Source organism: Felis catus, chromosome C1 (genome assembly GCF_018350175.1).
Source record: "Felis catus isolate Fca126 chromosome C1, F.catus_Fca126_mat1.0, whole genome shotgun sequence".
Taxonomy (NCBI): domain Eukaryota; kingdom Metazoa; phylum Chordata; class Mammalia; order Carnivora; family Felidae; genus Felis; species Felis catus.
The window spans coordinates 118,853,139-118,877,975 of record NC_058375.1 but is presented as its reverse complement, the minus strand read 5'-3'; the positions used below and the strand labels follow the sequence as shown (position 1 = coordinate 118,877,975).

The window sequence follows — 24,837 nt, the reverse complement described above, 5'->3', positions numbered from 1 at the left end:
TGTGGATTCACCTGGGCACAAAACCATCATGTGAAAAAGTGCTTTGTTGGTTTTTTTTTTTTTTTTTAAACGTTTATTTATTTTTGAGACAGAGAGAGACAGAGCATGAACGGGGGAGAGTCAGAGAGAGGGAGACACAGAACCCAAAACAGGCTCCAGGCTCTGAGCTGTCAGCACAGAGCCCGATGCGGGGCTTGAACTCACGGACCGCGAGATCATGACCTGAGCCAAAGTCGGCCGCTTAACCGACTGAGCCACCCAGGCGCCCCAAAAGTGCTTTGTTTTAGGAATGTGGAGCATATTCCAAACAAGCAACCAACAAATCAACTCCACTTAAATTGGAGATTGCCCCCACAACTATATGGTCAACTGATCTTTGACAAAGCAGAGAAGAATACCCAATGGAAAAAGGACAGTCTCTTCAGCAAACGGTGTTGGAAAAACCAGACAGCAACATGCAGAAGAATGAAACTGGACCACCTGCTTACACCATACACAAAAATAAATTCAAAATGGATGAAAGACCTAAATGTGAGACAGGAAAGCACCATTCTAGCGGGGAACACAGGCAGCAACCTTTTTGACCCTGGCCATAGCAACTTCTCACTCGACACGTCACCCGAGGCAAGGGAAACAAAGCAAAATGAACTATTGGTGCTTCAGCAAAATAAAAAGCTTCTCTTCTGCACAGCAAAGGAAATAATCAACAAAACTCAAAGGCAGCCTACACAATGGGAGGAGATTTGCAAATGACATATCAGATAAAGGGTTAGTATCCAAAATTGATAAGGAACTTACCAACCTCAACACCCAAAAAATAAAGAATCCAAGTAAGAAATGAGCAGAAGAGCGACATTTTTCCAAAGAAGACATCCAGATGGCAAACAGACACATGAAAAGACGTCAACATCATTCATCATCAGGGAAATACAAATCATCAGCACAATGAGGTACCACCTCACATCTGTCAGAATGGCTAAAATTAAGTAACACAGGGGCGCCTGGGTGGCTCAGTCGGTTAAGCATCCGACTTCGGCTCAGGTCATGAACTCACGGTTCATGGGTTCAAGCCCCGCATCGGGCTCTGTGCTGACAGCTCGGAGCCTAGAGCCTAGAGCCTAGAGCCTGCTTCGGATTCTGTATCTCCCTCTCTCTCTCTGCCCCTCCCCTGCTCATGCTGTCTGTCTCTCAAAAATAAATAAATGCAAAAAAAAATTTTTTTTTAATTAGGTAACACAAGAAACAACAGGTGATGACAATGATGAGCAGAAACGGGAACCCTCTTGCACTGCTGGTGGGAATGCAAATCGGTGCAGCCACTCTGGAGAACAGTATGGAGGTTCCTCAAAAAGTTAAAAATAGAACTACCCTATGGCCCAGCAATTGCACTACTAGGTTATTTACCCAAAGGATACAAAAATACAGATTCAAAGAGGTACATGCACCCTGATGTTTATAGCAGCATTATCAATAATAGCCAAACTATGGAAAGCGCCCAAATGTCCATCAACTGATGAATGGGCAAAGACGATGTGGTATATATACACAATGGAATACTACTCAGCCATCAAAAAGAAGGAAATCTTGCCATTTGGAAGAACATGGATGGAGCTAGAGTGTATTATGCTAAGAGAAGTAAGTGAGAAAAAGACAAACACCATATGATTTCACTCACACGTGTAATTTAAGAAACAAATGAACATACGGGGTGGGGGGAAGAGAGGGAAACAAACCACAAGAGATCTCTAAACGATAAAGAACAAAGGTAATGGAGGCAGGTGGGTGGGGGATGGGCTAGATGGGTATTAAGGAGAACACCTGTTATGATGAGCACTAGGTGTTGTATATTAAGTGATGAACCACTGAATTCTACTCTTAAAACCAATAATGCACTGTATGTTAACTAACCAGAATTTAAATAAAAATTTGAAGGAAAAAATGAGAAATTTTTGAAAATTAAACAAACAAACAAACAAACAAACTAACAAACTGGAGGGGCACCCGGGTGGTTCAGTGGGTTGAACATCTGACTTCAGCTCAGGTCATGATCTCGCGGTTCAGGAGTTCAAGCCCCGCATCAGGTTCTCTACTGTCAGCACAGAGCCCACTTCAGATCCTCTCTGTCCCCCTCTCTCTATCCCTTCCCCGCTTACGCTCTAGCAAAAATAAAATAAAAATAAAAGATAAAATAAACTGGAGACTACCATGTTAAAACACTAGCCCTGCTTTCTACAGTGTCCAGTCAAAACTCAATCACATCAACCAATCTCTGAGGAATATGAAGTTACACGGTCAGAGCTACCTAATCTTTTCAAATGTGCCAAACATAATAACCTAATGTTAAAACCTAGTGACTTTAAGATACATTTGACTAGAAATCTGACCCACACAGGCAGTAATCTGAATTCCCATTAGCCCATCTGTAAGCACTACATGATGGAACAGAAATGAATCCAGGCTTCATCTGTGCCTCAGAAGGGGATTTAAAAAAATAAAAATAAAAACAAAAACAGCTCTGAATTGTCACTTTGGGAAAAAAACTGTACTTCTTAAGATTCAAATGTAATCTCCCCCAGTGTAACTCCAAACTTTTTGTCAATTTGTTTGGCTTTGCTTTCTCTACCAAAATTACACAGAGACTAAAATAAAGCCTCCAAATTTGTTCTCTGCTACTGGCCTCCACTTCTTCCCACATTTTATAAAGGCTGGCCTACCACTAGTTAGGAAACTACCTCCGAAAGCTTCCACCCCACCTTTTTTTCTCAACTCCTATAGCCATAAATTGGGGAGAGGGGGGTGTGGATTTGTAGTCTAGACCTCTTGACACAAATTAGGAATTGAAGAGGAATCATCTCCTTTCTTTTTTTTTCAAGTTTATTTTTATTTATTTTGAGAGAGAGAGAGAGAGAGAGAGAATCCCAAGCAGGCTCCCCACCGTCAGCGCAGAGCCGGACATGGGGCTCAATCTCACAATGGTGAGAACATGATTTGGGCCCAAATCTAGAGTCGGATACTTCACTGAATGAGCCACCCAGGAGCCCCATCTTTTTTTAAATGATCTCCAGAGAATTTTCCGTCAATCCCCTCCCTTCAGCCAGCTTTGACAGCACTACCAGAAAATTCTTATCATCCTCAAACTCTGCCATCCACCTGTGCTGCTTTCTGTTCCCATGGAGAATATCACCCTAACTTTGTAAAGACCTGCCCCCTCAGTGTCTCATCCTCTGCTTAAAAGCCTGACTTCCCATCTCAAAATAAAAGTACCATATGGTACCTATAAAGGCCACGCTCTCCGTCACCTAGCCAGCCTGCCACCTCTTTCAACTCTCCAGTCTCCTCTCTTTCTTCTCTTTCCCTCCACTCCCTGGTCACACCTTCACACTTACTTGCTGCCTGGAAATTCTGTTGAGGGGCTTTCTCAAATGTTACCTTCCCTTGCCCTCCACCTCCCATGTAAAACTAAACTTCCAACCCCCTATCCCCCTAACAAACTTTCTACTTATTTTGTTAACCAGCATCCCCAATGTTCCAGGAATGCAGGAATTTATCTGTTTCCTTCACTGCTGTATCCTCAAGGTCTAAAAGAGCGCAAGTTAGGTAGCAGAGAGTTCAGTAAACATTTGTCAATGAAGAGTCATTCACTTGACAGACACTTGCTGGGTACCTGGTCCGGGCCGGGTTTGTTAAGGCAAATAAGACACTGGCAAAGCTTTTAATGCACCCGATGGAGAAATGCAACACAAAACTGTGCATTGCAGGACCGCAAACTTAAAGCCACGGGCAGGTCACAGACACGCCCAAAGCTCAGAGGAAGAGGCCTCGGCTTCGCCTTTCTGGGGCCGGTCCAACTTCCCACGGCGCAGTTCTCCACGGACCGATCCCGGAGGGTCCCCTCTAGACCCCCGAGAGGAGCGGAGCGCACTCGCCCTCCCCAGGCCTGAGAGGTTGCTAGTCCAGAGCCGCAACTTCCGGGCTCTTCACTCCAGATACACGATTTAATGAAACAAATTTAAAAGCCTCTGCTCTTCAGCCACCGCCCCTTCCTCTCTGCCCCGCGGTGCATTCCCCCACGGCGGCCCGGAGCTGAACCCCGCTCGGACCTGCCTGCACGGACCCACAAGCACGCCCGACTTCCGCGGCCCAGACCTGTTCCCGGCGTCCCGTTCGGCTCCTCTCTGCGCCTGTGCGAGTAAACCCACGTGGGTTCGGGAGAGGTTGGCCGCGCGGTGGAGGCTGAACACGCCCCCCGCGTGAGGCTGGCTTCTGATTGGCTGCCTGTCGCTGGCCTGGCCCGGTTGGAGCCGCCTGCGGCTGCGCCTCTAAAGGCGCTGCCAGTCGAGTCTTGTGCTACTGCTTCCTGCTCTTGGCCGCCTCCGCTCACTCTCTGGAATCCTTGCAACCCCGCCGGCATGTCTCAGGTATAGCGCGTGCCTAGCCTGGCTGCCAAGGTGCGGCGGGGCTAGAAACTGGGGGGGTCGAGGGGGGTACTGTCCCGTAAGCAGAACTCCGCAGAGTCTTTCCCGTCCCGGCCCCGCTGTGCCTCCTGGACCTGTGCCCAGCTCTGATTTCTTTGCACAGAGCTTTGTGAGCGGAACTTTCCAGGTTTGGACTTAGCTACCCACCGGTAACTGCTGGGAAGTTGCCCGTGGGGTGGACTCCGCGGTGAGGCAGGAACAGGAGTTGGAGAAGAGGGTCCTAGGGAGAAAGGTGGCAGGTAGAGGGTTGCATGGATTGAAGGAGCAAGGGGACCGAGTTCCCCATCCGGAAGGTCAGGGCAAGAGTAGGGAAGCCATGCAGAATGGGAAAGCAAGGAAGTGGTTAACAGTTTAGAGGTCAGGGGACTCAGGGGCCGAGTGTCCAACGTACGAGAAGGGGAGAGGTGACCCAGAGGCCTTTCCCTCCTTGGAATGTAGCCTCTTTTCTGAGACCGAGCTGTGTGGAATGACCTCTGACTCATCACCTCTCTCCAATTGGAACACCAGGAGAGAGGTCGGCGCTGGACGCCTGGTCCCGGGGGGGGAGGGGTCCAATGGCCTCTGGCCAGCCGCACTCAAAACTGTACCCATCTCAGCTGTTTCAAACACGCTGTGCTAGTCCTATCCACAAGTCGAGGCTTTACTGGGACCCCGGCCTGGCCCAGGGGTGGTCAGGCAGTTGGCCACGTTCCTTTTTAATGAAGTGAATGCCTGCTGCAGGCACTCCTAACTTTCCTCCTTCACCGCTGTGTTTCTAGCACCTGATAAATAGTGAGAGCATCCAGTACATAGCTGTCCATCGAATGAGCGAACCAATGTGCTTCCCTTCCTTGTTTTGCTGAGTCTTTCTGGCTTCCCTCTTGGGGGGATGAGAAGACACACTGCTTTTCCGCAGGGGCGTCTCAGGCGTGCTGCCTTTCCAACCTGTCTCTCCCCATTACTGAGCTCTATTTAGGCCTTTCCTCTCCCCCACGTTTAGGCTGAGTTTGACAAAGCTGCTGAGGATGTGAAGCACCTCAAGACCAAGCCAGCAGATGATGAGATGTTGTTCATCTACGGCCACTACAAACAAGCAACTGTGGGCGACATAAACACAGGTATGCTGAGATGAGCTTGGGAAGGCCCCGCGTCAAAGCAGGCTCCGCAGCCTTGATGGGTGCTGGAGCTCTTCTAATCTGTGGGAACTGCACTCTCAAAACCGCCCGAAGCCCTACTCTTCACGTGGGACACGGTAATAGTTCATGGGGCTCCCCCCGCTCCTCACGAAGATCACGTTCCTGAATGGGACTCACAGACCCTGCACTGTTCTCAGTGGCTCCGGTCGCAGAATTCAAACCCGAGTTTGGGCAGGACTTTACGGGCTATCACCAGCATTTTCCATCTACTTGGGAAGAAGCAAAGACCCCAGCTTGGAAGAGACTTGGTCTCAACTCAGTCGTAGCTTTGTTGAACCACACTGCTTCCGTAGCATGCCTCCCCAGACAGTCAGGACGGAAGTCAGAGCACTTGGCAGCCTGATGTCGGGAGCAGAGAAGCAGCTGGCTTCCTGTGGCAGGTCAGAAGCCGTTTTGCTGACCACAGCCCTGATGACCATTTCTCGCCTATCAAAAAATCTTGGTACAGATTTTGAGGCCATAGTCTAGACTGCCATAGTCTGAAGACAGCCTTTCCCCCCTTGGACGGTTTTTATTCTGCCCCTAAGTCCCTGAAACCCAGCTGTACACTGAGGCAACAGCACGATTCACGCTATGCAAAGGCTCAGAGGCGGTGGCCATGGCAGCCCAGAAGGAGGTCACCCCCTTGTCTGTTCAGGAGGGTGGCATGGCCCCCAGTTCCACTGCAGTTGGGGTGGAGGGTGGAGCAAGTCGGTGGCTGCCAGCCATCTGGAAGCAGGAGATGGTGCCCAGAGCTAAGGATCGTGAGCAGCACCAAATCAAAGTTCACAGGAAGGGCTTAGCTGAGAGAGGTCTAGGGGCAAAGATGAGTTTTACGCTAGGTTTATAAATTCTGTATCCTCCCAGGGAGGGGGGGAGAGATGAAGTGGGGGTGGCCGGAGGGGCTGAGATGCTTTTCTGCCAGACCGGATTTTCACAGACACTGGCCTCTGCCCTTCTTTTGCAGGAGCACACATAGACTGAGTAACTCTCACTTCCTGACTGCGGAGGCTTCGGCTCCTTCTAGGGCGAGGCAGGTGGCCCTGAGTTAGTGCAAATGTACGTCTCCCATCCGCACAAAAAGGGCTGTTGGAGTGCGCTTGCTCTCCTAGATGATGACTCTGCAGGTGCACCTCCTGGTACCCCTGGGAATACCTCCCTGAAAGCACCTGCGGAGACTTGATGTTTCTCAGACACAGTGGTCCCGGCGGTGAGCACTGCCACTTGCTCCTTTTGCCTTTGCTCTCGGCATGGCAGTAAAATAGGTCAGCGGGGAGGTGGCGAGGGTGTTTCCCAGGTGCAGCTGATGACAGGTCTGGGAGCATAAAATCATGTTATAACTTTAAGGATGCTTTGCCTTCGGGGGGAACAACTGCCCACAAATCATCAAGAATTAGACTAACAATTTGGTAGAAAAAATGGGGCAAGGATATGAACAGACTGTTCACAGGAAGGGACTCCCAGAAAACTGATAGCAATAATAGTATGAAGGAGAAGAACCGGGTGGCTGAGAGCAGGGGTGGGAGGGAAACTTTATAGTAGCCCTCCTTATAGCATTCAGATTTTAAGCCATTATAAATGGATGTAGTACTTGTTTTTAAAAAAAAATGTTTTTAAGTATGCCTTTTAAAAGAAATCTTGCAGGGGCGCCTGGGCGGCTCAGTCAGTTGGGCGTCCGACTTCGGCTCAGGTCATGATGTCACAGTTCATGAGTTCGAGCCCCACGTCGGGCTCTGTGCTGACAGCTCAGAGCCTGGAGCCTGCTTCACGTTCTGTGTCTCCCTCTCTCTCTGCCCCTTCCCTGCTCGTGCTGTGTCTCTCTCTGTCTCAAAAATAAATAAACATTAAAAAAAATTTTTTTTAAATAAAAAGAAAAAAGAAATCTTGGAGTTGTTTAACTTTTAAAACAAAGACCATCTAGTAATGAAAAGTTTTCTTACTATTTTCTTTAGATCATAAGTTTGGGTTTCTGTACATCTGGGTTTCTAAAGGCAGAACCCACTATGCTAGACCCATTTAACTCCATAACAGAGCCTGGAAGGAACAGATGAAGTGAAAGATGGCTTTCAGGGCAAGAACATCGATAATGTTCTCCGTTAGAACTTGAAGCAGATCCGGGGCACCTGGGTGCCTCAGCCGGTTGAGGGTCGGACTTCGGTTCAGGTCGTGATCTCACAGTTCATGAGTTCAAGCCCCACATCAGGTTGCCGTCTGCTCTCAGTGCAGAGCCTGCTTTAGATCCTCTGCCCTGCCCCTCTCTGCCCCTCACCCACGCATGCACACGCACTCTTTCAAAACTCAATAAAACATTTTTTAAAAAAAAGGCTTGAAGCGGATCTAATGTCCTTTCTTCCCTTGTTTCAGAACGGCCTGGACTGTTGGATCTCAAAGGCAAGGCCAAGTGGGATGCCTGGAATCAGCTGAAAGGTGATTGTTCTCATCAGTTTCCCCGGTTTGTGAAGCCCAGTAATGAAACACTCTTCATTATGAAGTGTTAGGGGTGAGGAAAGAAAACAAAGTGGATGAGGCCCATGCTAGAAACCGGCCTAACCTAGCCAGAATGGAAAAAAACTGGGCCACCTACTTTTTCTTCTAATACCATGTATGCCTCCTCCAAGAGCACCATCTCTGCGCAGTGGCATCATTGGGAGAGGAGGGGCTGGGGACCAGGTTACTGAGAAAAGGCTGGGAGGTAATTAGTTGGCCTGGGTTTTCCGTATATTCCCGCACCTTCCTCTCCCCGACAAGGCCGGGTAGTGACCCCCTACCCAAGCAGCTTTCCCCAGCTCCCCTCCAGCCAGAAAGGCACATAAAAGAAAGGAATGAGCTAATGCATGGCAGGCTGCTGGCACATCGTAGGCCCCTGAATGGAGCTATTATATGCTAAGCAACGGCAGCCAAGAAGGAGCCCGGCTCCGGCTTAATCACGTGCCACCTGCAGCAGCAGGACCCACAAGTTGGCAGTGAAGTGCCTGCCAGCTTTTGTGTTCTTGCTAGCTCATTTCTGAATAAGCCCTCTGTCTTCCTGCAAATGGAAAACCCTTGAATTCAAAAAGGGCCAGAATACAATAAATACACTCCTAGGATTTGCAAGGAACTGGGACAGGAATGCCCGTCTGACTGCCCGTTGTCACTGGGCATTTCTGTCCCAGTGTCCGTGTACTCTCCAATGCTCCAGAAAGCACTCGGATTCCCGGCGTATCTCCCCTTCGCCGCAGAACCCAGGAAACTGGGTGTTACTGCTGCGGTCAGTGCCCTTTGGACCGCAGCACGAAGGCAAAACTTTGCCTCCTTGCACTCCATGCGCCAGCTGCCTTCACTCAGAGTTCATGCAACTTTACTCACAGCTTCCCTCTGGGGAGAAGAGGGTATCTGGCTTTGCTTTTTCATGGCCACATCTGGCAGATAAGAGCCCGGCAGAGGGCTACTTGATAGGCCAAAGCCAACCATGAGAGGAAGCAGGACGACTAAAGTCACTGCAGCTCCCCGTGTTAGGCTTTCCTGCCTGTCCGGAGTGTGCAGCCTCTCTCCCCAGGCTCCGGTTGACCGCTCATTCCAGCAGTGGGGGACTCACACGGCCGGCAGGCCAATGACAAGCTTCAGGACAGCTGTATACACGTTATGGGTTCAGGGCTCTGTGGAGCATTCACCGTGGGCCAGGCGCCTTAAGTATTTCAGGCCAAGCCTGTGAGGTGCAGGTAGTGGAATCCCCACTTTACAAGGGAAACTGAGCCTCAGAGCATTAAAACGGGGGGCTGTCTAGGGCTGCAGTCTGCTGCTTTCCTACCGTGCTGCCTCTCTGACCAATAACCCTGTTGACTCCTTCCAGGGACTTCCAAGGAAGATGCCATGAAAGCTTACGTCAACAAAGTAGAAGAGCTAAAGAAAAAATATGGAATATAAGGAACTGGATTTGGCTGCCGGCGATGCATTTCATCTAAACTGATAACAATGCCTTGTTTTTCTAATGCTGTGGATGACGAGAAATGATGAAAATAGCCCATTAACCTAGATCCTGAAGACTCTGCAGGATACGGCCCTAACGGAGTAGGGGCTGAAATGGTTACTGACCTGCTCTGAGTAGTTTTTATCTGTAGATCAATTAAAAGTGCATTTGTTACTTTAAGTCTTGGGTAATCTGAGTTCTTGAAATCGCTTCCTCCGTTCTAATGGCTCTTCCTCACTTCCTTTTTCTAAAGATTTTGTCTGGAAGCGTTGGAGCTCACCCTCCACTCTGCTAGGGTGCGAGGTAGGGGACCCACCTAGTCTAAGCCTGAAGTGCACACACCTCTGATGGGGAGGAAAAGAATTAGAGAAATCGCTTTTCCTAACTCCTTGTTCCTCCCCATTCCAGCCACATCAGTTGCATGCGCTGGCTGAGACTTCAGGCCGCAGGGACTGCCAGTCCTGTGCTGGGGACATTGCTGGCCTCAAGCTCTGAGGAAAGCAGGGTTGACAAATATTTAAGGTTCGTCTGAGGTCCATCCAGTCCGTGGTTCCAGAGCAAATGAACAAGGCCAGAGGCCCCTGTCAGGAATGAACTATACCTGCCACGGGGCATCCACAGAGCCCCAGGCTCACAGGCAGCTGGGCGGGCATAACCGAGTCAGGTGGTGTGGGTGCTTAGCAGGAAAAAAAGGAGATCAGGACCCCGGAGGCCAGGGGTTAAGGTTACAGAGAAGAAAGGCTGGAGCTCGACCCTGGTGGGTGTAGGTTGCTGAAAAGAAAAAAAAGAGCTGGCAGGCCCTCCTCACCAGATGTTCTACTCCACTCGTTTCCACGGTCTTGCAAGGAAGGTTGGGGTTTTCCCATCGTGCACCTGTGGCTGCGGAGGCTGAAATCAAGGAGAAGCTCCTTGAGGCCAAGCAGCTCTCCGTTCCCTCCAAAGCCTGTGCCCCGGTCTTAGACATGGTTCAGCCAGAAGGACAGGAGTTACAGTGACTTGCCCAAGGTCACTCCGCTGGTGACTAATCTGAGAGCCAGCATTCACGTGCACGTCTCCCTGGCTCGGGTGCCCGTACCACACAAGGTGGTCCCCCAGGCGTGACCCGTGCTGGAACGGCAAGGAGGGCAACTGTCTGATAGGGCTGGAGTACGGCACACCTTCGATGGAAAATGGGACTAGAGAGTGAGAAGTCTTGATAATGAAGTTGAAAAGTACAAAATTTGACCGTCATCAAATGTGATAGGCGGCTGCTGGGAAGGAGATGTGGTCAGAGGCGTTCCGTGAACCTGACTACATCGGTGGGTTTTGAGAATGGTGACCGTCCGGTTCCAGCCCAGCCTGCGCATGGAAAACTAGGCCCAGAAGCTCAGGGGTAGGCAGGAACCTGCTCCCCATGGGGTCAAAGTCCCAAAGCCTAGCCGTGCAACTGGAGCGAAGTGACTTCCTGAGTAGCGATGCCATTTACATGGAAGTCTCCCCTGGACGCTGATGTGACTGAGGGCATGTGGGGCAGGAGGCCCACAGATCTGCCCTCCTGCCACCTGGCTGCCCTGCACCAGCCTGGTGGTGCCAGCCACCAAGGCCGCAGAACTCCCAGGCTTCCATGATCCCTGAGGGAGGCAGTAGGGAGCTATAGCCACACACCTATTATTATCTGGATTATCTGCTTTGATCAGTTTTTGGCTGCTTCTGGTGTAAACCAAAGGAAAAGCCACCCTGAATGGAGCCCAGGGCGTGGTTCTTGTCCACACAGACCTGGCTCCGGGCTCAGGCCCAGCACGCCTACCGCGAGGGTGGGGGTCTGCGTGAGATGAAATTGTGTGAGAAACTCCTGCCATAGAGCGGGTCCCCGGTGTGTGGCACTTCATCCGGAAGTTTTGTCCCGCCAGTCTGAAAACCACTCTTGTCCCTGGGAACGTCCCTCGCAATCAACGTCTGTCAGAGTCAAGGACCTAGCCCAGAAGCAAAAGGCCCGTCCACCCACAACTGTCGCGGCCTCCAGTCACTGGCTGTCAGTTGTGAGAACCCGCAGGGCCAGCCTCCCACTCGGGTTGGTGAATTTAATCCTGCTTTGAAGTGGGCACCACACCTCAGTGCTCTGTAATCGGGACTACTGGACCCATTATTGAGATGAGGGAATTAAGGCCCAGGTGACGTGAATGGATCCAAACCCAGGAGTCTCTGTCCAGGAAGGCCCTGCTTGTCCCCTTCTGTCACATTCTCTCTCGTGGCCACTGGCTGCCACTCAGACCTGCATCTCCACTGTCGCTCAGAGGACAAGGGTGACACTTGCCTCACTGGGCTAGCAGAAGGTGCTAGGAAACACCCCACCTGTGCCAGTCTTCCTGGGGAGTGGCTCAGGGAGGCAGGTCACATCTCCCAGGATGGAGCAGGGCCCCAGTGAAACATGCTTTTTTAAGCATCTCAGGTGATTCTGAGCCTCTGCGAGGTTTGGGGAGCCCTGAAGCACCCCCATCCCCACCCAGCCCCCACCCCCCCACACACACACTATAGAGCAGTGGTACTGATTTCTACCAAAGTAGCCAGTTGTGGTGTTCTGAGAACACATCACCAGTGGGCTCAGGGGTCATGCCTACTCCAATGGCTTCTGCAGAAGTCCATATACAGCCCGGGGAGGATTCACAGGGTGTCATTTGGGAACAAACAAGAAGGGCAGAGGAGCAGGGCAGGGCACCCAGTCTTCCCCTCTCCTCGGTGAGGCATCCACAGCTCCCCTGAGGTACTTCTTACCTCCAATCTGCCTCTGGCGACAGACTCACCCGTGAATCTCACTGCCATCTCTCAGGTGCCGGATCACGAATCTTCTTGGAGCCACATTTTCTTCATCTAGAAAATGGGCTGATAGAGTAAAGAACCTCACAATGCCCAGCAGACACAACTTCCTAGAAGCCCGGAGGCCTTTCCTAACGCACATCCTCACCCTTGATACTTCCTTCCCCATTATCCGGACAGGTCCTGGCCTAGAGCCACAGAAGGCTGTTCCCCACCTTGGCCAGGCTCCATTAAGTGGGAAGTTACTGCAAATGCAAGTAAGTGTAGGTTGTCTCGGGATGTTCTCCCTCCACACGAGTAATTCCAAAAGCCAAAAGCCTGGGAACCAGTGTCGAAGATCAATAAGGGACTTGCTCTGCCACTATATGCCTCAGTTTCTTCGTCAATAAAATGAGGCTGAGCAGAAGGGCATTGTCCGGGATAAATAGGAAGGAAAGCCGTAGGAGGGGAAAGAGAAGGCACCGGAAATGCCTGCCTTGATGTGAGTCAGGCTGGGAAGTTGTGAGGGGGTGGTTTAAGTAGCCAGATGATTAAAGGCGTTTAAAATTAAATTACAGGTGTTTGGAGTTGAGGACAGGGCAGGAAGAATAACCAGTAGAGGCAGGCTTTAGCAGAGCTCTGCCTTTGGGGCCTGGGTCAAGGCAAGACAACGCCTCTGCCCTTGGCAGCTCCCAAGGAAGAGATCAGAATGTTTCCTCTCTTAGTTATTTATTTGTGTGATTCTGCATGACTTCTCTTTTGAAAGAACATGGGGTAGCTAAGAACAGACCAGAAAATAAGCAAAGCTCCCTCGGGAGTCTAGAGTTGAAAGACAGCTCAGGTGCCATCTTCGCCTCGAAAGATCTGTAAACCGCAAACTGCAGGGCAACAGAGGTGCCCTGGGATGCCCTCTCTGCCTTCATCCAGAGAATCCGCCCCCTGCTTTGCAACACCACCCCCACCACTGCCCCGCCTTGGATACAACTCAACCCTTGGAAGACCAGGAATTAGTCAACTGACAGCTTGTCCTTTTTTTTTTTTTTTTTTTTGTAATTTTCTTTATAGTTTTTTTTTTTTTTTGAGAGAGAGAGAGCAAGCATGAGGGAGGGAGGGGCAGAGAGAGAGAGAGGGAGAGAGAGAATCCCAAGCAGGCTCTGCACTGTCAGCGTGGAGCCCAACGTGGGGCTCAAACTCACGAACAACGAGATCATGACCTGAGCCGAAATCAAGAGTCGAACACTTAACCTACTGAGCCACCCAGGTGTCCCAACTGATAGCTTTTTCTGAATGTTTTATGATTTGGGATGAGTATCCTTGCTAAGTAATGAATGAACATAGCTCTAGACTACGGATATTTTCCTTTTGTATGTAGCTGTAAAGTCCGATAAAGTCTTTCCAGGGAAATTGGTGAGAAAGCAAGCATGTGGCACGGCACTGTGGGGAGGGGTAATCTCTGGGGCCCTTGACCCTGGCTGCTGGCCCCGGGCTGTCACCACCACTTGGATCTGCCAGCCACAGTGGGGCATGCAGCTGAGTACTGGGAGAGCCCCAGGCCTCTGAGAGTCTCCCTCCCCCTGCGCCCCAGCATCCCACTTCAACAAAGACATTCTTGCCCTTGGGGGAAAAAAAGTTTTTTTTTAAATTCTGGCATCCAGAATTATGGGAGAATAAATTTCTATTGTTTTAAGCTACCTAGTTTATGTGATTTGTTGCAGGAACCCCAGGAAACTAATGTGCCTGCCCACTCTGTGTGGCTGCCTGTGGGCTGGTTCCCTCCACCGGCAGCCCTCTAGAAGTAAGACCCTGAAGGTCTTTGTCAAGTGCAAATGTGACACCATTACCTGGAGGACTCTCTTGCGAACACTCGGTTGGGTTCATCTGTGTTAGAGATCCAGGGCCTTAAAGCACGGGGGTTAGCAGTTTTATCATGAACAGGTAGAGCTTCAGTTGCTGCCCAGGTGACCACACTGAGAATTCACCCACCAGCCCCAGAGCATCGCCACTGAGTAGGAGAGGTGCCGATAGAAAAGGAGGACTGCAAAGTGGGAGGGGTTTTGGAGAGGTGATTACCCCACCCTTAACACGGTTTTGCCTCAGTGTGGCCCTGCCAGTACATCAGGTAATATGTTGGGGAGGAAGGAGCCTGGGCTTTGCAGACAGATTTGAATTTGAATCGCGGTGTGACCACTTTTGTTCTTTGAGCAAGTTTCTTATCTTCTCCGAGCCCGAGATAGTTTGTGTATAAAATAGGATGATCTTGGGGCGCCTGGGTGGCGCAGTCGGTTAAGCGTCCGACTTCAGCCAGGTCACGATCTCACGGCCCGTGAGTTCGAGCCCCGCGTCGGGCTCTGGGCTGATGGCTCGGAGCCTGGAGCCTGTTTCCGATTCTGTGTCTCCCTCTCTCTCTGCCCCTCCCCTGCTCACTCTCTGTCTCTCAGAGATAAATAAATGTTGGAAAAAAATGTAAATTGCCTCATCTCTACGAGCGAGGATTGAATAAATGCCTAATACACAAAAGAAAAATTAATACATGATAGCTATTATTGGTCAACAGAAGAGTTTTGAATAAATAAAGAATGAATTCATCTTTTTTTAGGGTTTTGGGATTTGAGAGGTTCTGACTGAAGTAGCCTACTCTTCCCAGTCTTAAATTGTGTATCTTTTGTGTTCATGTGTAGTTGGACCAGCATCCCTTCTTTTGAGGAAATATCTCTGCTCCACTATTCCTGAGGAATTAGCTCAATAGAACCCTAGAATATAGCACAGATACTTTTTCCTAAGGATCCCAGCACGAAAATTCTAGGCAAGAATGATTTCTTGGGCTACCTGACCATGAGTGGACCAATCCCATAGCCAGGAGCACGAAGCACCTTGATTGGCCAGGTCTCAATGGAAAGTTCCCCCATCCTTGGGAACCTCTAGCTGTAGAGATTCCCAATCATAAGCTTGAGCTTCCAGCAGCATGTTAGAAATTATTTACCATAGCAAAAACTAAAGTTAATATTCAAAGAGAAGCAGGGGCAAAAGAGAGGTAGAAGGAAACACAAAGCTCTGCAATATCATCTGGGTTCTGTATTCAGCTGGCAAGATGCCAGATTTACCCCTGAGCTATTCAGAAATGTGAGCCATACATTCCCTTTTCATACTGATATAGCTGGCTTCTTGTTACTTTCAACACAAAAGGTGTAAAATCGTATCCTTAACTCTTTTTCCTGAGTTGACCTGCCTGGTGGATGTATTAGTCAACTTTTTGTCATTGTAATGCTCTGTAACAAAGAGTTCCCAAAACTCTGTCTTATAAAAATAAGCAAATACTTCTCACTCATGGGTCTGCTGTTCAGCTGTGACCCTGATGGGCTTCCCTGAGATCAGCTGAGCCTGAATCAGGTTGAGGTTTGGGTTTGGGTATGGTCCATGTATCTCCTTATTCTTGAACTAGCAGGTATCTGGGAGTGTGTTCTTCTCCTAGAAGATTGCAGAAAGTTCGAGAGGCTGAACCAAGGTTTGCAAGCACATTCAAAGATTCTGCCTGGGTCATAGCTGCTCACATTTCATTAATCAAGTCCAAAGTCCAAAGGCAGCAGGGCAGGAATGTTCACTCTGCTTACTCCAATGGGAGGCACTACAGAGTTTCCTGGCAAAGAACATGGATATGTAATTCTGTTATAGGGAGGAAGAAAAAAAAGTGGGAACAGTAAGCTGAAAAAGAGAATAGGTTTGAAATCTGGGAAGTTGTAGGTCACAAATGTACTCCACCACTAATATACTTGACCAAAGGACATTCTCCTGGGTCCACAAAGGTCATCCTCTCCAACCAAGTACCTAATTTTAGAAGAATACACAGGGAGTGATGAGAGAGAAAAAGGATATACAAGCAGACATGATAGAGGGAGCTCCAGCAGCCATATAGGACCATGAGGAAATCTCAAGAATGGAAACAGAGAAGGATCCCGATTCCTGATGATTGATGATTCTGAAGAAGTATTGGATCATCCTTGGGCTGCTCACCTGAAGACTTCCTTCTGTCAAAGAATAATCCCTTGTGTATTTACGTCACCTTTTTGTCAGGGTACTATTACTCACGGCCAAATACAATTCCTAAGTGATACAGGTATCGTGCATAGTCAGGACTATGTCCACATAAAGTAAGTATGGTAATATTACAGTGTATGGGAACCAGGATTCTGGATCAGAAACTAATGCATTTATTATCTGGGGGTCTCAAAAATTTGATGTTCCAGGAGTAGTAAAAGAATAGAGACACACCTGACTGGCTCAGTCAGTAGAGCATGCAACTTCTGATCTCAGGGTCATGAGTTCAAGCACCATGTTGGATGTGGAGCCCACTTAAAAACGTATATATTATATATGAAATATATATACTAAATTATAACTATATATGTATATGTATACATATATGTATATATATGTATATAAAGAATAGAATACGAATCTAGGGGATTCTTTTGAGTAAAAATGATCTTTCAAATTTGGGTTGTAAGAACATATTCCAGTATGTGATATATTAGTCTCTGCACGTCTCTATATGTTTTAGGTATTTTTTTTAAATAGTGGGAGGAAAAGAAATTACTTTAGTAGTCCCTCAGGTCAAGTGGACCTAAAGAAAAATCCCTCCAAGCCTCCCCCAGTGGTGAGGGAAATGGTTTGCTTTACATTATCGTGGCCAAGTGGATGATGGCTCCCAACCCTTCGTACCCTTCATGGATAGAATTACAGAGGTGCCTGGGTGGCTCTGTCATCTAAGCATCCAACTTTGGCTCAGGTCATGATCTCACAGTTCATGAGTTCGAGCCCCACGTCGGGCTCTGAGCTGACAGCTCAAAGCCTGGAGCCTGCTTCGGACTCTGTGTCTGCCTTCTCCTGCTCATGCTCTGTCTCCCAAAAATAAGTAAACATTTTAAAAAATTAAAAAAAGAGAAAAAAGAGAATTACATACCCGTGCAACTTTGCTGCCTCACCTTGAAGACCCTCCCACTAAAATGGCCAGAATTTTCATCTCCACTCCATTGACACGAGGTGTGGTCATGAGACTCGCTTTGGCCAATGAAATGTGATCAGACACAAGGCAAGCAAGAGCTCTAAATGGGCCTACTTGGCTTGCTTTGCCCTCATATGCTTTGCCATCTGCCATGAGAAGAATATTCCTGAGGAGCCACTGTCCCAGGGGGATGAGAGACAGATAGATCACACCTAACTTAACCCACAGCCTAAAGTTAAGCCCGGTTGGTCGCAGAGAAGCCCGACTGAGCCACCATCAGCTGAAGACCTGTGAGCTACTACCCACTGATGATAAATGTCGTCAGATCTCGGGGGGGGGGGGTGTTGGTTATGCAGCATTATTGTAGCAGATGTTTACAGAGGACATTTGGTGTTTGGGCCCAGCCAGCATCCCTTCCCTCTCTCATTTGAGCGACTGCCGCAAGTGGTTCTGGTAGGCTGCCAACCACAGTACCTCGTCCCAGAAGTGGACATATCTGAGTCCATTCAAGATAGCAGGAAGGGGGAGGAAAGGACAAAAGGACACCCACTCTCCTCTAACCATCTACGGTAGGCAGAATAATGAGACCCCAAGGATGTCCATGTTCTGATCCCCAGAACCTATGAATATGTTAGGTTACATGGCAAAGAGCAATTAAGGTTGCAAATGGAAGTAAGGGTGCTAATTAGCTGACCTTAAAATAGAGAGAGGATCCTGGGTTATCCAGCTGGGCCCAATGGGTCCTTAAATGTGGAAGAAACAGAGAGAACAATCAATATCACAGTGACATAGTATCGCTGGCTTTAAAGATGGAAGGGGTCATGAGCCAAGGCATGCAGCAGCTTCTAGAAACTGAAAAAGACAAAGAATGAGAGCCTCCCCTACAGCCCCCGGAAGACATACAGACCCCCTGACACCTTGACTTTAGCCTAGTGAGATCCATGTCAGACTTCTGACCTCCAGAACAGTAAGACAATAAATTTGTGTTGCTTTAAGCTACTAAATTTATTTTTTTTGTTGTTTGGTTGGTTTTTTTTATATATATATATTTTTTTTAATTTTTTTTTAACATTTTATTTATTTTTGAGACAGGGAGAGACAGAGCATGAACAGGGGAGGGTCAGAGAGAGGGAGACACAGAATCTGAAACAGGCTCCAGGCTCTGAGCTGTCAGCACAGAGCCCGACGCGGGTCTCGAACTCACGGACCTCGAGATCATGACCTGAGCTGAAGTCGGCCGCTTAACCGACTGAGCCACCCAGGCGCCCCAAGCTACTAAATTTGTAATAAATTAGTAAGCAACAGGAGATCAGGCAGGATTATAGGAAACAAATACAGGATCTGTCCCTAAAGAACCACACACGTCTCTGCCTATATCTCATTGACCAGAATTTAGCCATGTAGCTTTGCCTAGCTGTAAGACAGGCTGGGCACCTGGCCAACCCAAAGAGAACTAGGTATCATTAAAAGGGGAAGGGGAGAATGTACAGGTGGCAACCTTGGTCACAGAATTCCACTCCTTGGACCACACTGATTACCGGGGGTGGACATGACTTAACAGATTAGCTCTGACCTCAGACTTCATTTGGACACTGAAAGAAAACACTTTTCTTTCTCTTTTTCTTTTTTAATGTTTTTTTATTGAGAGACAGAGAGACACAGAGCATGAGCAGGGAAGGGGCAGAGAGTGGGGGAGACACAGAATCCGAAGCAGGTTCCAGGCTCTGAGCTGTCAGCACAGAGCCCGATGCGGGGCTTGAACTCACAGACCACGAGGTCATGACCTGAGCCGAAGTCGGATGCTCAACCGACTGAGCCACCCAGGTGCCCCAGAAAACACTTTTCTGTTAGTGTGTAACAAGTCACCCCCAAAATTAGTGGCTACAAATAACAACAATGTGTCATTCTCATTCTCCTCGTTCTGGACTTGACTGGGTTCCACGGGATGGCTGTCGTTCAGAATGGCTCACCTGGTTTTCCATGGTGGGCATGGAGTCCTCTGAGAGCCTCCTCACTCAGGCTCGCACCCGGTGCCTGACACTGGCTGTCAGCCAGCACCCCTACCCAGCGATCTCCACGTGGAGTTGGCTTCCTCATAGCACGAGTTCCCAAAGTGAGTGTCCCAAGAGACGCTGGTAGAATCTCTACGACCTCGCCTCCAGAGTCACACGACATCCCCTCTGCCATCATCATAAGCTCACCCAATTTCAAGGAGAGAGAACACAAGCCCCATTTCTTAATGGAAGAAGCGTCAAAGTCCCATCCTTGGAAGACACGTTTGCAGCCATTAGCAGGAGTAGAACCTGCCAGAGATTCATGACCTTAACACATGAGGCCTCCATCAAGCTGTCCTTCCTAGATAACTGAACCATTACATCCCCTTTTTGCTTGAGCTAGTTGGATGTGGTTTCTGTCACTTCCTGGCTACAACAATATAATGCACAGCTCACAAGGCTGCTCTAAGGATTAGACAACTGACAATGCTTGCAAACTTCACATCACGAAGCAAACTCTAGGGACTCTCTAAGTGAAAGTTACTTCCCTTCCCTTCCAGTGACCCTTCACTTCCTCTGCGGATGGTAGGAATTTGCAGCTAATGCCATCCATGTGGCAAGACAGCAATGGCAGCAACCTTTGCCACTATGGACAGTTCCTTGCTTGCAATTATACTCTTGGGAATTTTGTAACGCATTTGCTCCAGCCCAATGCAGACAAAGTTCTGTTTGTCAGTGGTAATCTTTGTTCCTTCTACCCACTGACTTAACATTTCCATCAAAATGAGCCTAAATGGAGACCGGTACTGTCTTCATAGTATAAGCAAAATATTCTGCAAATGATTTGAAGAGTTTTTAAACAAACCTTTCAAGGTACAGTCTCCTTAAATGCATCATATTATGAATCCCCGGTAGACCTCTCTTTCATGTCCCACTTTCAGACTGCTGCCTTTAAAATTCCTTTTCTGGGGTGCCTGGATGGCTCAGTAGGTTAAACATACGACTTCAGTTTGGGTCATGATCTCACAGTTTGTTGGTTCGAGTCCTGCATCGGGTTCTGTGCTGACAGCTCAGAGCCTGGAGCCTGCTTTGGATTCTGTGTCTCCCTCTCTCTCTGCCCCTCCCCCACTTGCACTCTGTCTCTCAAAAATAAACAAACATTTTAAAAAATAATAATAAAATAAAATGAAATTCCATTTCTAATTTGAAAACAGTGTGCATGTATTATAGATAACTTGGAAAATACCAGAAACTATAAAAAGGAGAATAATCTCTCATAATCTTTTAACATATCATGAGGATCACATCATGTATAAAGTTCTATAACCTCATTTCTCTCCTGTAAGAGAATATCATGAAAGTGGCTACAATTAACAACTCAGGAAACAACAGATGCTGTCGAGGATGTGGAGAAACGGGAACCCTCTTGCACTATTGGTGGGAACGCAAACTGGTGCAGCCACTCCGGAAAACAGTGTGGAGGTTCCTCAAAAAATTAAAAATAAGGGCACCTGGGTGGCTCAGTCGGTTAAGCCTCTGACTTTGGCTCAGGGCATGATCTCGCGATTCGTGGGTTCGAGCCCCTTATTGGGCTCTGTGCTGACAGCTTGCTCAGAGCCTGGAACCTGCTTCAGAGTCTGTGTCTCCCTCTCCCTCTGCCCCTCCCCTGCTTGCACTCTGTCTCTCTCTCACTCTTTTTTTTTTTTTCAACTTTTTTTTTTTTTAAATTTATTTTTGGGACAGAGAGAGACAGAGCATGAACAGGGGAGGGGCAGAGAGAGAGGGAGACACAGAATCGGAAACAGGCTCCAGGCTCCGAGCCATCAGCCCAGAGCCTGACGCGGGGCTCGAACTCACGGACCGCGAGATCGTGAACTGGCTGAAGTCGGACGCTTAACCGACTGCGCCACCCAGGCGCCCCACTCTCTCACTCTCAAAAATAAATAAACATTAAAAAAAATTAAAATCAGAAGTACCCTATGACCCAGCAATAGCACCACTAGGAATTTATCCAAGGGATACAGAAGTGCTGATTCATAGGGGCACATGTACCCCAATGTTTATAGCAGCACTTTCAACAATAGCCCAATTATGGAAAGAGCCTAAATGTCCATCAACTGATGAATGGATAAAGAAGATGTGGTTAATATATACAATGGAATACTACTTGGCAATGAAAAAGAATGAAATCCTGCCACTTGCAGCAACGTGGATGGAACTGGAAGGTATTATGCTGAGTGAAATAAGTGAGAGAAAGACATTATATGCTTTCTCTCCTATGTGGATCTTGAGAAACTTAACAGAAGACCATGGTGGGGGGGGGAGGGGAAAAATAGTTACAAATAGGGAGGGAGGGAGGCAATCATAAGAGACTCTTAAATACAGAGAACTGAGGGTTGATGAGGGTGGTGGGGGAGAGGGGGAAATGGGTGACGGGCATTGAGGAGGGCACCTGTTGGGATGAGCACTGGATGTTGTGTGTAAGCAATGAACCACGGGAATCTACCCCCAAAACCAAGAGCACATTTGGCACACTGTATGTTAGCCAATTGGACAATAAATTATATTTTTAAAAAAAGAGTATGTCATGAAAAATGTCTGCATAGTATTTCTAACATATTGTTGAACTGTCATTTAATTAGTACCCTGATAGGTAATATCCCATTTTTGCTATTATTATAACTTATAAAATATCTTCATATTTAGATCTTCAAAAAAATTTTGACTTTTCACTTATATATAGGTACATCCTTGGATATAACTTATTGATTCAGAATATAGAATCTTTTTATACATATATAAATTATGTCCATAAGCTCTTTTTTTTTCAATATATGAAATTTTATTGTCAAATTGGCTTCCATACAACACCCAGTGCTCATCCCAAAAGGTGCCCTCCTCAACACCCATCACCCACCCACCCCTCCCTCCCACCCCCCATCAACCCTCAATTTGTTCTCAGTTTTTACGGGTCTCTTATGCTTTGGCTCTCTCCCACTCTAACCTCTTTTTTTTTTTCCTTCCCCTCCCCCATGGGTTTCTGTTAAGTTTCTCAGGATCCACATAAGAGTGAAAACATATGGCATCTGTCTTTCTCTGTATGGCTTATTTCACTTAGCATCACACTCTCCAGTTCCATCCACGTTGCTACAAAGGGCCATATTTCGTTCTTTCTGATAGCCATGTAGTACTCCATTGTGTATATAAACCACAATTTCTTTATCCATTCATCAGTTGATGGACATTTAGGCTCTTTCCATAATTTGGCTATTGTTGAGAGGGCTGCTATAAACATTGGGGTACAAGTGCCCCTATGCATCAGTACTCCTGTATCCTTTGGGTGCATAAGAAGCTCTTACTGGCGTGGCACCTGGGTGGCTCAGTCAGTTAAGCCTCTAACTCTTGAGTTTGGGTCCAATCATGGGTCCGCTTTGTGGGATCAAGACCAGTTGGGCTCTGCAGTAACAGCATGGAGCCTGCTTGGGATTCTCTCTCTCCCTCTCTCTCTGCCCCTCCCTGGCTTGCATGCATGCTGTCTCTCTCATTCTCTCACAAAAGAAATAAGTAAATAAACTTAAAAAAAAAAAGCTCTTAATACTAATGTATAAAAGGGTCCTTCATCATTACATCCTTGCCAGCCTTGAGTATTAACATTTTATTTTTTTCCCCAAAGTTTTTATTTATTTAAGTAATCTCTACACCCAACATGGGGTTCGAACTCACGACCCCCCAAGATCAAGAGTTGCATGCTCTTCTGACTGAGCCAGCCAGGTGCCCAGAGTATTATCGTTTTTAAAATTATAATTTGGAGGGTAAAAAATGGTTTCTTGCAATTAGAGCCTCTGTCTCAGTCCCAGCTCCGCTCTCCAAAGTCTAATTCTGCCGGAGGGAGCAGAAGGCCAAGGGTTTTCCATGAACCAAGGTGGTGTGCCTGAAAGGGTTAATTAACCAGGGAGGCCCTGCCACTCACAGCGGGTGTTCTTTGGGCATCACTACCGTGATAGAGTCACCCTTCTGAATGGAGCCATCAAGACTCAAACACTCACACAGGAATCTGAGCTCCTGCATGGACAGAGGGAAACGTGTCAGGGGCTCTTAGGCAGGAAACCCTTTTCCAGCGCAGATGGGACCCACGGACGGAGGGAAGGTCTGCAGTAGCTGGTGACAGGGAGCGAGAAAAGCTGCCCTCCTTTCAACTTTAAGGGACTTTGAGGGTGTTCAACTTACTATTTATTTCTCTCCATTCTTTTGGGGAACCTTTCCAATGCACAGAAAAGTTGAAAGACTTTCACAGTGAACACCTATGTCTCTACTACCTAGACTTTTAGCACAGCATTTTACTCCAGTTGCTTTATCAGCTAGCAATTCATCCACTCCTTTATCCGGCAACCTGAATTCTTCTATTTTTTTTTTTTTTTAAGTAGGCTTCACAGCCAACATGAGCCCAATGCCGGACTTGAACTCATCACCCTGAGATCGAGGCCTGAGCTGAGCTAAGATCCGCCCAGGCACCTCTTACCTGAGTTCTTTTCCATGCATTTCAGAGTAAGCCGCAGATGTTAGTATGCTTCCCCCTAAATACTTAAACAGGTATGTACTTGAGTACTTGAGTACTTGAACATTTGTTTACAATTTTATTGTGTCTTTGGGGTAAAATTTATCTCCAATAAAATGCAAGCATCTTAAATATACCACTTGATAGCTTTTAACAAATGCATTTACTTGTGCAACCCAGATCCCTATCAAAATATAGAACACTACTGTAATCCAGAAAGTTCCATCATGCCCCTTCCCAGGCGATATCTTTCACCATGCTCCCGGAGGCAAACACTGCTCTATCTATCCTAGATTAGTTTTACCTGTTCTTCAAGTTCATATAGGTGAATTCATACATTTGGATTGTTTATGGGAGGTTTTTTTCACCTCATCTAAGGACACTTTGTCATGTAGGAAAAAAACTAGCAAGCTATAGGGCTTACTGGGAATCTAGTGTTCATGTGTAACCAGGGAAAAAAACATTTTCCTTTAAATAGAATCTAAAACAACAGTGGAAAACGCCATTGAGAGAGTCCAAAGGCAAGTCACAGAGAGGGAAAAAAAGGCTTGCAAAATGTCTATCCTACAAAATACTCATATCCAGAATATGTAAAGAACTCCCACAAACCAATAATAAAAAGACAGATAATACAAAGGAAAAAAAGAGCAAAGCACTTGAACTTCTCAAAAGAGGCTATGCAAATGGCTAGTAGTAAACACATGACAAGGTGCTCAACCTTGCTAGTCATCAGGGCAATTTGAAACCACAATATGACACAAGTATGCAGCCACCAGAATAGCAAAAAGGAAAAAGACAAATAAATGTCAAGAGTTGGCAAGGATGTAAAGCAATCAGAACTCTCATACACTGTTGACATTCTAGTAGCACAAATATTTCAGCTCAAATATCTTACGCATTGGTTGATAGTATCTACTAACGTGAAACGTCTATACCGTAGGG

The 24,837-nt window shown here is 47.6% G+C and overlaps 2 protein-coding genes across 13 annotated transcripts in view; one reads left to right on the top strand and one right to left on the bottom strand.

Annotated features, from left to right (window-relative positions):
• The window catches only part of CC1H2orf76 (chromosome C1 C2orf76 homolog), a 92,605-nt gene that overhangs the window by 59,430 nt on the left and 8,338 nt on the right, over positions 1-24,837 (bottom strand). For 4 of the 12 annotated variants that reach the window (XM_045033675.1, XM_023259250.2, XM_045033676.1 and 1 more), the window contains exon 1: positions 4,147-4,411. The exons of 1 other annotated variant lie outside the window; for it this stretch is intronic. In XM_045033675.1, coding sequence (XP_044889610.1) covers positions 4,147-4,411 — 265 coding nt within the window. Of the gene's footprint in view, positions 1-4,100; positions 4,412-12,326; positions 12,435-12,583; positions 12,829-24,837 lie in introns of those variants that run through there. 7 more of the 12 variants (XM_045033680.1, XM_023259257.2, XM_023259253.2 and 4 more) reach the window with 6 other exon arrangements.
• Positions 4,286-9,755, top strand: DBI (diazepam binding inhibitor, acyl-CoA binding protein). The gene is made up of 4 exons (XM_003990705.6): positions 4,286-4,418; positions 5,455-5,572; positions 7,994-8,056; positions 9,459-9,755. The coding sequence occupies exons 1-4, from the start codon at positions 4,410-4,412 to the stop codon at positions 9,530-9,532; spliced, it is 264 nt and encodes an 87-aa protein (XP_003990754.1). The 5' UTR covers positions 4,286-4,409; the 3' UTR covers positions 9,533-9,755.

Excerpts from the sequence above, each read along its gene's own strand:
- DBI (XM_003990705.6), top strand. Across the intron at positions 5,573-7,993 it reads TGTGGGCGACATAAACACAG|AACGGCCTGGACTGTTGGAT; the intron begins GTATGCTGAGAT and ends CCCTTGTTTCAG. Across the intron at positions 8,057-9,458 it reads TGCCTGGAATCAGCTGAAAG|GGACTTCCAAGGAAGATGCC; the intron begins GTGATTGTTCTC and ends GACTCCTTCCAG.